The following is a 13,584-nucleotide window of genomic DNA, read 5'->3' as shown; positions in this document are numbered from 1 at the left end:
GCACTAACAGCAAATATCAGGCTGTTGATTTGCCTTAGATTCAGGTATGATTAGAGACTAAAATCACCAAAGGCACGCACTATAAGGACACATCAAGAAGGAAAACAAGAAAAATCACCACAAACAGTAGCTGAACAGATATGAAACTAGGCCACATTCTTGATATATGCAACTATATTTGCTGGTGATGGTTTCCAGTATCGCCGAATATCAGAGGTGTTTTATGTAAAGTACAGTCTCAAGTGATTGCCAGTGATTTGCATGTGGGTTGATTGTCAGCCCCTAGTTTTTGAATAAAGCTGCTGTAATGAGCTCTCAGAATGCCTCTTTCTGAGCCACTTTATGGTGACACCTAGAGCACATTACTTGATAATCAGTTCCACATATCACTTTGATTTAATGTCTGTCACCCTCCCACGCCCCCAACAGACCCACTCACTGGCTAAACGATGTGGTTGCTGCCAGAGCAGCTGAAGTGGGGTTTGGCCTGAGAATGTTTAGTCATAGAAAAACAGGAGCAGCCTGGATCCTATTAATGTATTAATCAAATATCTGCATTTATGCAATCCATATCACAGAGTGTATCTTCTCATCGCACAGAGTTATTTTGTTGGCTTTAGAGGTGATTACCAGGAAATTCATATGCATAACTGATAAAGATAGAAGAAAAAGAAAAGACCCTGAAATTCCCTTAAAATCCACATTGTCTTGCTCACTGAATCATTTACAATGTGATGAACACATACATCTGAGACATATGAGTGACTAAAGGGCCTGATCATCTCGTGGCCAAAGATAACTCGACGAATACACATAATCAGATTTACTATCAAAAAGCTCTCTTTGGCACGGCAGTTTGTCTTGTGAAGTCTTATGATTGCATTTATTTGCGCTTTTTTCCATTCATCAAGAGCAAGACAACGTTCCCATGCCCCAACTCTTCTCTAAAGCCAACTGATTCATGTACGGTAGCAGATACTGAATATGCTGTATGCAAGGAATTTGTCTGACGGCAATAACCTCCACCACCGCATTAGCTGAACTAAAAAAAACAAAACAATTTCTGATCAGCTGCCTGGACTTTGTTCACTGTAAAATGGCTCCAGCCCAGATTAGATAGCACAGATTTCTGATTTTCAGTGTTAATTTAAGCTTCTTTCCAGAAAGCTGCAGATGACTTAGAAATGAGTGACAGATTGAAGGAATAACCAGTGGACAGAACCAGTCAGAATAGGAAAGTGGACGGCATTATTTAATGCGCTGGTCCAAAAGGTCCTATGGCTGTTCACTTGGGTTTATTTCTGGCGGCTATGAAGGCCATAGAATACCTCGCAGTGACCCATTGTGCCTGTCTTCTAGAGGAACTGATGAGCATTTTTTAAATATATTCCCCCACATGGTGTTGTGATTAGGACAGTGGACTGTGTTGTTTAACATCCTGGTCCAAAAGGTCCTACAGCTGCTCAGTTGGGTTGAAATCTGGCGGCTATGAAGGCCATAGAATACCATGCAGTGATCCAATGGATCAAAGCTATGACCTCATTCTAACACTAGCAAAGTAGTTTTGGTGTGGATTGTTTCAGATGGTAGGAATGAACAACTAGAGTGAATGCTAAGCAGAGGATTCGCTTGTTAAAAGATGCTTCAAAGATGACTCTGTCGAATGGTGGCAGGTTTACTAAATGGCATACTGACATTTTGAAAGATCACTGGGTACTTATTTTTCAGAAGATCAAATATTTAGCTCTGTGGCGCCAATGTAATGTGTATTCATGAGAGAAACCAGCTAGGGCTAACACAGACCTTGCTGTGAGCTGTCCCTTGCTGCATGACCTGTTGTGCTATGCCTTTCATCTAATAATGGCAAACAAGTGTCTATATCAGGCTTGGTCCTTTAACTGCAGACTCCCAGTATGTCACTCTGTCAGCGAGGCAGATGAGCTGAAGGCCTATAGGCCCCAACATAGTTTGGCCAACTCCATTTGACCAAAGTATATTTTACTCTTTCAAAAGCTAAATTCCTAGAGTGGAAAGGAAAGGGGCACCAGCACATCATTTGAGATGTTACAGATGTTCTTGCTGCTGCTTCATAGTTTAGAATATAATCAGTGATAATGTCTAATTTAGGAAATGTACTGTGGAACATTTCACTGAGTTATTGTCTTTACACCAGATCGCAGTGAATTTTAAACAAATGTAATCACTCTGCGGCCCCGGTGGAGTGTAGAAACCCAGCATCCCTTTGAAAATTGAATCTGAGCCAATCTATACCTTAAACAATAATCTAAAGCTTTAATGCCATTTAATAGTTAACCCAAGCCCCCCAGCTCTCTATTAAGCTACTTTATGGTTTGTCCTGTTTCATTTCTGAACATTGTTAATTTGTTTTGCTCATAAAGAAATTCTTTTCCCCAGTAGAGCATTGACTCCTATGAAGATGAGATCAAAGATTAAGCTTTTTTTATTTGGGTATTTCTATACTGACTAGGCACTGTGTGATTCATCCCCCACTTTTGAAGATAACTGTGGAAGAATCAAAGGGGCTATTCAGGGATTGTAGGCCACGGATGTGTGTACCTCATAAATAGGAGGAAATTTTTCTGTTGATTTTTTAAAATTATTTTTATTATTATCTCTCTCTCTCTCTCTCTCTCTCTCTCTCTCTTTCCCTTTATGTATGTATATATATATATACATATATATATATATATATATATATATATATATATATATATATATATATATATATATATATGTATATGTCGTTGTGTGTGTGTGTGTGTGTGTGTGTGTGTTAGTTTTAGCCAAGCCCACTACTTTTTATGTTTCCCGGTGGTGCGTGGACATGGTTTTGACTAAATTTCCTGTATTTCATTTTGAGATATAAATACCCCTTACGGATGTGGTGAGATGACTGATTTGGGACAGTTTGCCTTTTTATACAGTAAATGTGGGCTACATGCTAAAAGAAACTCCTTGTTGAGAAAACTTATTATGGGGAATAAAGTATGCAAGACTTTGGGCTTGCCTCTGCCCTCTAAACCAGCTGTCACTGGCCACTTTTAAACAAGCTATTTTATCCTAATACATACATGTGTATATATATATATATGTACATATATATATATATATGTATCTATCTTTCTATCTATCTATCTATCTATCTATCTATATAGACATATATATATATACATATATATATATATGTATCTCTCTCTCTCTCTCTCTCTCTATATATATATATATATATGTATGTACATACATATGTATATATAGACATATATATATATATAGAGAGAGAGACATATATATATATATATATAGAGAGAGACATATATATATATATATATATATATATATATATGTACATACATATGTATATATAGACATATATATATAGAGAGAGAGAGAGAGAGAGACATATATATATATATATATATATATATATATATATATATATATATATATATATATATATATGTATACATATATGGTGTATTGACCTTGTCTGAGTCATACAAAAGCGGACATGCTGTTCACATACCATCTTATTCTCCATAATTAGCAGGCTCTTTATTGCCTTTCTTTTCTATTGTACCTCTTTTCTCTACTAGTAGATACAACTCTGCAACCCCGCCCAGTGGCTACTCGGCAGTACTACACTCTGCCTAACAATGCGGCAGCTGTTGAGAGAAGAACATCTGCTCCCCCAGTCAGTATCAACATGGAGTCACCCCGCTTTCACCCACACGCTAAAGGCAAGAACATCAGGCTGGATGGGCAGCTTCGGCGTGCCACCCGTAAGAACAGTTTCTGCAACGGCATTACTTTCAGCCATCGGCCTGTGCACCTCTATGAAAAGGTTTGTTTTCTTTCCTTAATTAGTTTTGAGACTTTTTAAGGAGGTATTCATTTAAAGAATCAAAGTAAAAGGTTGTTACACTGTGTTATTCAGGTGCGTCTTCGCTTGACCGGTGTGCACACTGGATGGAGTGGAGCTTTACGTTTTGGTTTTACTAGCTTGGATCCCAGTGAATTAGCTGCTGCTGATATCCCCAAGTATGCTTGCCCAGACCTGGTGACTCGACCCGGTTACTGGGCCAAGGCTCTGCCCGAGAGACTGGCCCTGAAGGACAACATTTTGGCTTTCTGGGCTGATCGCCATGGAAGAGTTTTCTATAGCATCAACGAAGGCGAGCCTATCCTCTTTCACTGTGGGCTCAGCATTGGCTGTCCACTGTGGGCCATCATAGATATCTACGGCATCACTCAGGAGGTCACACTGCTTGGTAAGCATCTTCTTATGTTGTTGTATTCTCACCCTAATCAAATGCTTATGTTTTTTGTTGCGACTGCAGCTGAGTGAGGCGAGCCGCGAACTTTTTGGAAAAGGATGAAAATAACTTTACTCAGCTTCATCAGTCAGCTAGAACACTTTAACTGCAGTGACATATTTTTATGGTTTTAACATATTCACAGCTAATTCAAGCAGCTTCTTGGGAGTTCTACAAAGCCCTGCAGCACCACAGGATGAGTTTGTAGGAGTAGTTAGTTTGTAGTGAGTAGTTGGTTCAGCCTGAGCACTTCAAACCACTCTTCTTCTCCTCCTTTAACACTTTCTTACTATCAGTTTCCCGCACTTTATTACATTCTCCCTTGACTCTGCCATCATTTCCATCACCCTTTCCCCTGCGCTTCCCTCTCATATGTACTGGGTGTGTTTATCTTCAGTCTGACAGGAGCTCTGGCCTTGTTTGGTCAAGTCGGCAGATCCCAGGAGCTTTGGTAAGGGGCCAGTGTGCTCAACTGCTCCTGCATCACTAGAAATAGTAATAAAGGAATGCATCATAAGTCAAAGGAGGACTACTAGCGGCAGACTTGTTTATATCAGTCTCTAAAACAGACAATTTCAGCTGTGCTGTGGATTCTCTGCACGGATTGCGGCCATTTAGAGAGCACATGATGGCAAAGAAAGGAAATGAAATAGGGAGGCAAATAAAATATTGAATGACACACAAGCTCAGGGCCAACAGAGCTTATTTGTTCTGAGAGGGAAGGTTTATTTAACGGCACAACAAACATCATAACAAGAGCGATGTATGAAGGGCTCTAAGCACAGATGCTTAGTCTAGCTCTCTTTGGAGTGTCCGTCAAGAGGCTTTATCAGAGAGGATGTCAGCAAACTGTTGTTGCTTACTGTGTGAAAGTCATGTTTGATTTCTTATTTCAAAGCTGCTTGCTGTCAGCAACGGTAAGAATAAGCATTAAATACCACCACAGATAGACAGTAGTGTTTTTGCAGAAATGTCATATATGCCAACATTTCTTTTTTTCCCTCTTTTTTTAACACAATGCTCAAGGCGAGAATTGCTTTGCACTGCAAAAAAAATACAGGAAATCATCAAAAACCTTAATGTACTGCTTTTCATAGTTGTTAATTAATGAGCAAGGTGTCTGAAACAGGTCCATTTATTTGTTATTATTTTTTGTTCGTTCTCTTTATAGCTAAAATACCAATTATTGCATGATTTCGAAATCTTACATGTAAATATTTTGTGTTGTTTTATTTTGAAGCATTTATTGCTTGAAAGAAAACAACTGAAAAAGTCGAACTAGTATTAAGGGCCTTGTTACCATTGTTTCCCTATAAGAATTCCCACAGTATGTGATAATCAGATCAATTATTGGGTGCTTACCTCACAAAAACAACAACAACAAAAAAAAGCACATTGCAAAGACATCAAAGTGTCTGCAGGAACACAAATACGATCCCAGGGCTTACTGCTTTCATGTCATAGTTTTACTATGAAAAGGAATTCCTAGAACAAAGAGTAAAGGAGCACCAAGAAAGGAAGTGACCTGAACTTATCTGGGAAGGATCATGTAATTCTATGTCCAAGTCACGTACTTGCTTTTCCATATTTTCCACCACAGACAGCACGTTTGCTGAGAGTGTGGGATCCAGCTGCCTGAGTGCGGCCCGTCTGAGTGCCTATCTCCCCCAGAGTAGCCACGACTCAGCCAATTACAGCAACAATCAGTTGGAAAACAACCAGGCGGCTGCTGCCAAGATGGCCAACCTCCAGCTCAATAACTACACTCAGCTCATCCCCTGCTGCTCCTCCACCTCTTCCTCCTCCACATCATCCTCATCTGCTTCCACTGGATTCATTGTCCCAAGGGTGGTCCGGGGTCTCTCTTCTCCGCTGGACAATGATTTGCACTTTCACCTCATCCGTGGCTCTGATGTAATACTCTCTGCAGACCGTTCAGCTGCTTGCATTCATTTTCTGGACAGCAGTCGGACTCTGGTGTTCACTGACCGGCCCTTTCACGTAGGTGAGACTTTGTACGTGGAGGTTGGCCACCTGGGCCTGCCATACTTTGGGCGTTGTCATTTGGTTTAACATCCTGCGACCCAGCTAATCTACATGCTGGGACCTGCCAGCAGACCCCGAAGTTCTTCTGGACCGCAAAGAGTATTGGGTGGTGCACCGGGTCTTCCCGATGCCTTGCTCTGGAGACGTGCTCAGCTTCAGTCTGCTGCCCAGTGGAGAGGTGCAACACGGGGTGAACGGAGTGGGACGTGGCAGGCTGATCTGTGTGGACTCCTCTCAGGTCCTGTGGGCCTTTTTCACCCTGCATGGGGCTGTTAACAGACTCAGGATACTTGGTACGTGTATTTAAAGCAGCACACAATCGATATCAAGAATCAAACCCCAATATTTATTATTCCCTTTGCACTGTAATTCCTAATGTCCTTGAATTTTATTAAGGAAATGAATCCACTTAGATGAGAAGGAAAAGGAGAAAGAAAAACAAAAAGTACTAAATAAAAAAGTTACAGGTCTTAGGTAATACCGCTGGATTACATAAAAAAGGGTGCAATGTTTCGTAATGTGCCTCGATTGATGTCACTTGAGTCAGTGTCATTCAGGGCTAAGGGCTACTAGCATGAAGATGAAATAAATATCTAAGGGTAAGGAGTTTGAAAGAAGTTGCCAGACCTCTGTAGCTTACTCCTCATCCCTTTGAGGCTGCCAGTTCCAGACTACATTACCATAGACTGTAGGGACTTGCCCACCACGACTTCACCAGTTTGTTTGCCAACATGCATTTGCAGCCTTGACTTTAGCAGTACCCAGGGTTAGATGAAATAAATTATTTTAAGTTAGACGTTATCAGCTAATATTAGCAAACTTGGTGAGCAAGTTATATCCATATGTCTACGGACTGTGGTGGTGCATCGGACAGACACTTGCTCTTTGGTGCCCACATAAAAAAGAGATTACTAGAATTTCACTCACTGAAAAACTTGATTTCTTGTACTGTCTGCAAGCACAATTATTTCAGTTCACTTGTATTTATAAAGTGCCAAATCTTAACAACAGTCCCCTTAAGGCACTATTGTGAGGTAAAGACCCTACAATATTAGAGACAGAATCCTAACAATCAATCGGCTCTTGGCGACAGTGGGAAGGAAAAAACTCTCTTTTAACAGGAAGAACCAAGCTTAGGTAGTGGCAGTTATCTGCCATTACTTATTGGGGTTGAGTTGAAAGAAAAAAAGAAAAAGAGAGCATAGGGAGACAGGACTAAAAACACACTTTGGAGAGAGAAAACAAGATTTAATGACATGCAGCACTGGTGTATAAACACATGGGGAGTGGAGGAGAAATGCTCCAACATCCTGAGCTTATAGCAGCATAACTAAGGGATGATTCAGAGTCACCTGATTCAGCCCAAACTCAAAGCTTTATTATAAACGAAAGCTTTAAGCCTAATCTTAAAACTAAACAGGGTGCCTGTTGCCTGAGTCCAAACTAGGAGCTGGTACCACAGGACAGGGGCCTGATAGCTGAAAATGCTGCCTCTTATTCTACTTTTAGAAGCTCTAGGAACCATAAATAAGCCTTCCCTCTGAGAATGAACTGCTCTATTAGGATAAAATGGTATCATGAGGTCTTCAACAATATGATGAGGCCTTTTAAAAGCTTTGTATGTAAGGAGATGAGTTTTAACTTCAATTCTCAGTTTAAATGGAAGCAAGAGAAAAGAAACCAATATCCAAGAAATATGGTCTCTCTTTCTCGTCCCTGTTAGTACTCTTGCTGCAGCATTCTGATCGACTGAAGGTTTTTCAGCGAACTTTCAAAACAGTCAGATTGTAATGAAATACAACAGTTCAGCCTAGAAGTAATGAGTGCAAGAATTAGGTTTTTCAGCATCACTCTAAGAGACGGTGTTTCTAATTTTAGAGATACTGTGCATATGAATGAAAGCAGAAATAAAACCAGGTATCATCTATTAAGCAAAGAAAATATATGCCATATATTCTAATAATATTGCCTGAAGGAAGCATTCATAACATAAAAAGTAGTGGTCCCAGCACAGAACCCTGTGGAACTCCATAATTAACTTTAAAGTCTTGTTCACATGCACAAATAACTCCACAGCTGGGCATATTGTTAGTGAGGAATTTGCATTAAAACTACATCACAAAACATCAACAGCAACTCCAAAAAATGGTTAAGGACTCCATTTACAAGTGCAGTGTAGCAGATAGCCACCTGCTAAGCTTGTCATTTTCAGAATTTCTCAAAATTTTTGGTATAAACTTGTTTATGTTATGTTTGAAAAAACTGCATTAAAGAGAAGGCACAAAATAACAGAGATATCATGTGATCAAACTTTCTCTTGTTCAGTCATGACTGAGAAGTTGCCTGTTGTTTTCCCACTCAGCAAATAGGTTACGCCTTTAGCCTGGGCATGTGTCATTTCCCGTGTTTTGTTTTTTTGTAAGCGTATTCATTTGGACTGAGTGAGTTTCCAGCTAAGCCCCCAACAGCATGTCCTTACTTGTTTCACTGACTCTGAATGTCCAAAGTTTAAATAGGAAACAACTTTCAAAGTAACATGTCTCATGAAACAAGCAGACTAATGAACAAATCCAGGCAGAAAGGGAAGTGAATCTAAGTCTATAGTTCCTGGCCTATAATCTCCAAACAAAATGAGCGTGGGAGAGTAAAAAAAAAAACTATGTGATACCTCTGGTTCTTCTGTGCACAGTGATACTGTCTGTGGCATGCAGTGCTGTATATGTGGAGACAAGCTTATGTAATGTATAGAACAAGAGTAGCATCAATCTTCATATTCATCTCTTTGACACAAAACAAATGATCATATTTCTGTAAAATGTTTTGCTTTAGTACTAAAATAATGAAAGTCTATTCTAGCCCCTACAATTAATTTTTCCCAGGCTGAAGGAATCTGAAGGCATTTGAATAGTTTACGTCTATGTGAGCTTGTTCAGCCTTGAGCTGTGACCTCTCTGTCCTAGTCTCATTTTTAGCGGTTTCTGATCCCTCGATTTCCTCCTAAAAGAAAAAGAAAAATCGGTCCATGAAGGACACATGCATATCTAATCTGACTGATTAGACATGGTCAGAATAAATCCTAAATCTCTAGTGTTACTGTCAAACATTTCAAGGGCACATTGCCCCAGAACATACCAGCCGCACAGGTCACCTATAAAAGCCACTACATGAGTTCAATTATATGGAGTTTGTTCATGTGTATTTATATTTGCGACACAGGAACACTGCAGTCCAGTCCTCCTTCTACATCCCCCACCACTTCACAGAGCAGCAGCCCAGATGACAGTGACTCAGACCTGGCATTCAGTGTCAACAGATCCTCCTCTGCCTCTGAATCCTCTCTGGGTAAGTTGCCAAATGTTGACAACATACCCAAGGCTACAATGTATATAGAAACCCTCTCAAGATCACTGTAATATGGGTTTGTGTGGCTTCTTGTATTATGTAGAACCAACAATCAGTTGATTAAGCCCCAGTAAACTCTGCTGCTGTATTAACAACTGATAATTTAGGAAATCTGTAGGTCTCAGATTAAGATTGGCTCATAAATTAAAAAGGCATGTAAAAGTAGACATAAAACTAACTCATTCACAAACGAATAAAAGCAGTAGTAGTGCTGATCTGAACCTGGAATTTTCTTCCTATAACAACATGACCAAAAGGTATCTGTCTGCATGCGCCCGTGTCTGCTCTATTTTAAAATACCCACATATGTTTTCTTGCTTTTTCTCCAGTGACTGCTCCCAGCTCGCCTCTCAGTCCTCCCACCTCTCCGGCTCTCACTGCCTCAGAACTGCCCTCTGCAGGAAAAAACGGAGAATGCACCGTTTGCTTTGACCAAGAGGTCGACACAGTCATCTACACCTGCGGACACATGTGCCTGTGCAACGACTGCGGGCTCAAGCTGAAAAGACAGATTAATGCCTGCTGTCCGATATGCCGGAGGCCTATCAAAGATGTTATCAAAACATATCGGCCGTGATGGCTCAAAAGTTCAAACAGGTGAGGTGACTTCCGCTGTGGGATACCACCTGTTGCTCCTTCTCAGGCTTTGCTGTACATGGATCTTGATCCCAACTGGAGATTAGCCACACTAGGACATAACTGTGCCTATCAGATTTTATATCTTGAGACAGACTGAACTGTGTTGAGGCTCATTTTTAATACACAGTATCCATACATGAACACCTGGATTCTGGCTGTGAAGGAAGAGATTAAACCCGTGCTCCCGTTTTGTATTTCCCATGTGATGTCACATCTATTCGTTGATCAGAAAAAGCCTCTCCTGAATATCTCGTTTGTCATTGTCATCGTCCTAGAATTATGTGTGCTTCAGCAGAATATGCGGACCATCGTCTATGACTTCTAGTGCCTTAGATTTTTGTCACATAATGTGTCCAAGTAATTATACTAACAATCCTAGCCATATTTCCAATGTACAGTACTGAAAGTTTGTGGTGGAAAAGGGCACAGAATTTATGCAATAAAAGTTGTAGTAGTAGGTAGAAAGAAGGTTCTAGTAGTATATATGAGTGTGTTGGAATGGAATGTTTGAAAAGTGTAATAGAAAGGACCCGGCTTTGCACAACATGAGATTAATAAAATGATTTAAGTGTGTTTAAGTGTGTCGCCTTTCTTATTAACACTTATACAGAACTTTAAAAAGCACCCATGATCTGATGAGGTTGTGTAATCAGAGTTCAGTTTTTAGAAATGTAGTTTTGTATAGCAATACATTGTACTTTTTATTGTTTAATATTGCAGAAATGTTTATAGTATATAGAAATTTTTATGATTTTACAAATTGTAGTACAAAAGGTCTTGAGACACCCCTAATTTCTTTATATTTTGCTAGGAAAATGGGAAGTAGGTGTCAGTCATTTATTGACTATAAATCTATTGATTTAAACATGCATGGCAACACAGCACAGAAGGCAAAAACAGAGCTTGTACAGTTCTAACAGGCTTGAAAGTTATTATTTGGTGTGACAACCTTTATTCTTCAACCCAGTCTAATCTCTTAGACAAGCTTTCTTGTAGTTTCTCCAAGTAGTCTTCATTCCATCAGACCTGTTGCCACCGATATCAGTCCAGTTCTTGTACTTGGCATACCTCACCCGTTTCTCCCTGTTTCTCTTCCTTATGAATGGCTTCTTGACAGCCACCCTTCCACTGTGACCATTTCTGATGAGGCTTCAGTGAACAGTAGATGGATTACTTGGATGGGTCAGCTGGATCGCTCAAGTCCAGCAAATCCAGGCCTTTGCTGGATTTTGCCGTTTTCTTAAAGTCCTGACTTTCAGATACTGTTCATCTGCATAGATAGTTTTTATGTCCGTCACTTCTACTTGTACAGTTACCTCCAATTTTTTTTAATGACACACTGGACACAATGCAGAGATTTGGGAACCACCTTGTTGGTGTAAAAATACAGTTTTATGTCTGTCAAACTGTCTTTGGCAGTTTTTGTACCTTCAACTAAACAAATTGGAATAACTGTTTTTTTGTGACAGACTGTTAACAACAAAGTGCCTGTAGAGCCATCTATCCATTCCCTTCTGCTTATCCTTATCAGGGTCGCAGTGCGGCTGGACCCTATCCCACCTAGGGTACAGCCTGAACAGATCGCCAGGGCCAACACAGAGAGACAGACAACCATTCACACTTATAAGCAGTTTAGAATTAACCTAAACCCACTCACCGCATGTCTTGGGAGGAAGCCAGAATACCTGGAGAGAACCCACGTAAACACAAAAGCATGCAAACTCCACACAGAAAGACCACAAAAGGCCCAGGCCAGATGCTGGATTTGAACCCAGGACGTTCTTGCTATGAGGCATTAGTGCTAACCACCGCTCTACCATGCTGCCGAAGGCCAAATGATGTTATTTAAAATTGGTTCTTTGCTAAGTTGTCTGTTACGTTTAGACACAAAACTGGTTTATCCATTGAGTTTATTGCATTTTTTTTCTTGAATGATCCACAGGTCAGTATGTGGTGCCTTAAGAAACCAAACAAAACATTCCTCTGAAATGGTCAGGTACAAGGACTGGACAGAAAACGAGTGAAAAAGGAACCAAAGAAAAACTTTGAAAAGCTTCAGAAAGCCTGGAGAACAGCACATGTGCAATGAGGCTTCATTCTTTTTCCCCTTCTAAGTCAAACCAAAATACATGCTGTGGTTATACTGTGGACATGACATCAGTGAGATGCTAATTACTCTCCAGCTCTGTCATGGGTATATAAATATGAACCTCGTTGGTAAGTGGTTAGCCAGAAGCTCATAGTTTAAAAATCACAAGTTTATGGGTTTATGGTTGTGGGTTTGTTTTGGAGTGGCTGAAAATCAAATGCTGTAAGTAGGGCCAAATGTTCATGATTTTCTCAGAAGTTGCCAGAGAATATAGTTACAGTCAAGCAGCTAACATCAAATAAAAGGTAATGTTGCTGCAACTATATGTTAACCAGTGATTGAACCAGACAGAGAAGCTATGCTTAGGGTATATTCTATATAGGGTATATATTTTAGAATACACAAAATCTCTAAATTTACAGATAAGCAGAAAAGAATATAGATAGATAGATAGATAGATAGATAGATAGATAGATAGATAGATAGATAGATAGATAGATAATCCTCGGCCTTCTTCAATGAGCTTCATCATGTAGTCACCTGAAATGGTTTTCACTTCACAGGGTGCCTTGTGCCTTGTCAGAGTTCATTTGTGGAATTTCTTGCCTTCTTAATGGGGTTGGGACCATCAGTTGTGTTATGCAGAAGTCAGGTTGGTACACAGCTCACAGCCCTATTTGACAACTGTTAGAATTCATATTATGGCAAGAACCAATCAGCTAAGTAAAGAGAAATGACAGAAAAATCATTACTTTAAGAACTGAAGGTTGGTCAGCCTGGAAAACTGCTAAAACTTTGACTGTGTCCACAAGTGCAGTCAAAAAAACCATCAAGAGCTATGCTGAAAAGCACTCACATGAGGATGGCCCAGGAAAGGAAGAATAAGACACTCTTTTGTTTTGTTTTTGTAGCCATTTCTCCTGTTGCTGGGTTTAAAAAAATGGGGCTTTTAATTTTTGTGAACAAGACCTTCTCATGGAATGATGCTACTGATCAGCCAATCGGTGGCATGCAGTCTGATGATGTCACACTTTAGTACCTGCCCACATCACTTAGAACCGAGCAGCGGTGAGC

General features: G+C 40.0%; 1 protein-coding gene across 1 annotated transcript in view; it reads left to right on the top strand.

Moving 5' to 3' along the window:
* Positions 1-10,994, top strand: part of neurl1b (neuralized E3 ubiquitin protein ligase 1B) — a 28,702-nt gene extending 17,708 nt beyond the window's left edge. Inside the window, 7 exon segments of the mRNA XM_005467913.4 lie at positions 3,615-3,862; positions 3,956-4,289; positions 5,935-6,387; positions 6,390-6,437; positions 6,440-6,673; positions 9,597-9,722; positions 10,112-10,994. Coding sequence (XP_005467970.2) covers positions 3,615-3,862; positions 3,956-4,289; positions 5,935-6,387; positions 6,390-6,437; positions 6,440-6,673; positions 9,597-9,722; positions 10,112-10,359 — 1,691 coding nt within the window. The 3' untranslated portion in view covers positions 10,360-10,994.
* Positions 10,995-13,584: the final 2,590 nt, after the last annotated feature.

This window comes from Oreochromis niloticus, linkage group LG2 (assembly GCF_001858045.2).
Source record: "Oreochromis niloticus isolate F11D_XX linkage group LG2, O_niloticus_UMD_NMBU, whole genome shotgun sequence".
NCBI classification, from domain to species: Eukaryota; Metazoa; Chordata; class Actinopteri; order Cichliformes; family Cichlidae; genus Oreochromis; species Oreochromis niloticus.
The sequence above is the reverse complement of the archived record's forward strand: the minus strand, read 5'-3'. Positions and strand labels throughout refer to the sequence as shown.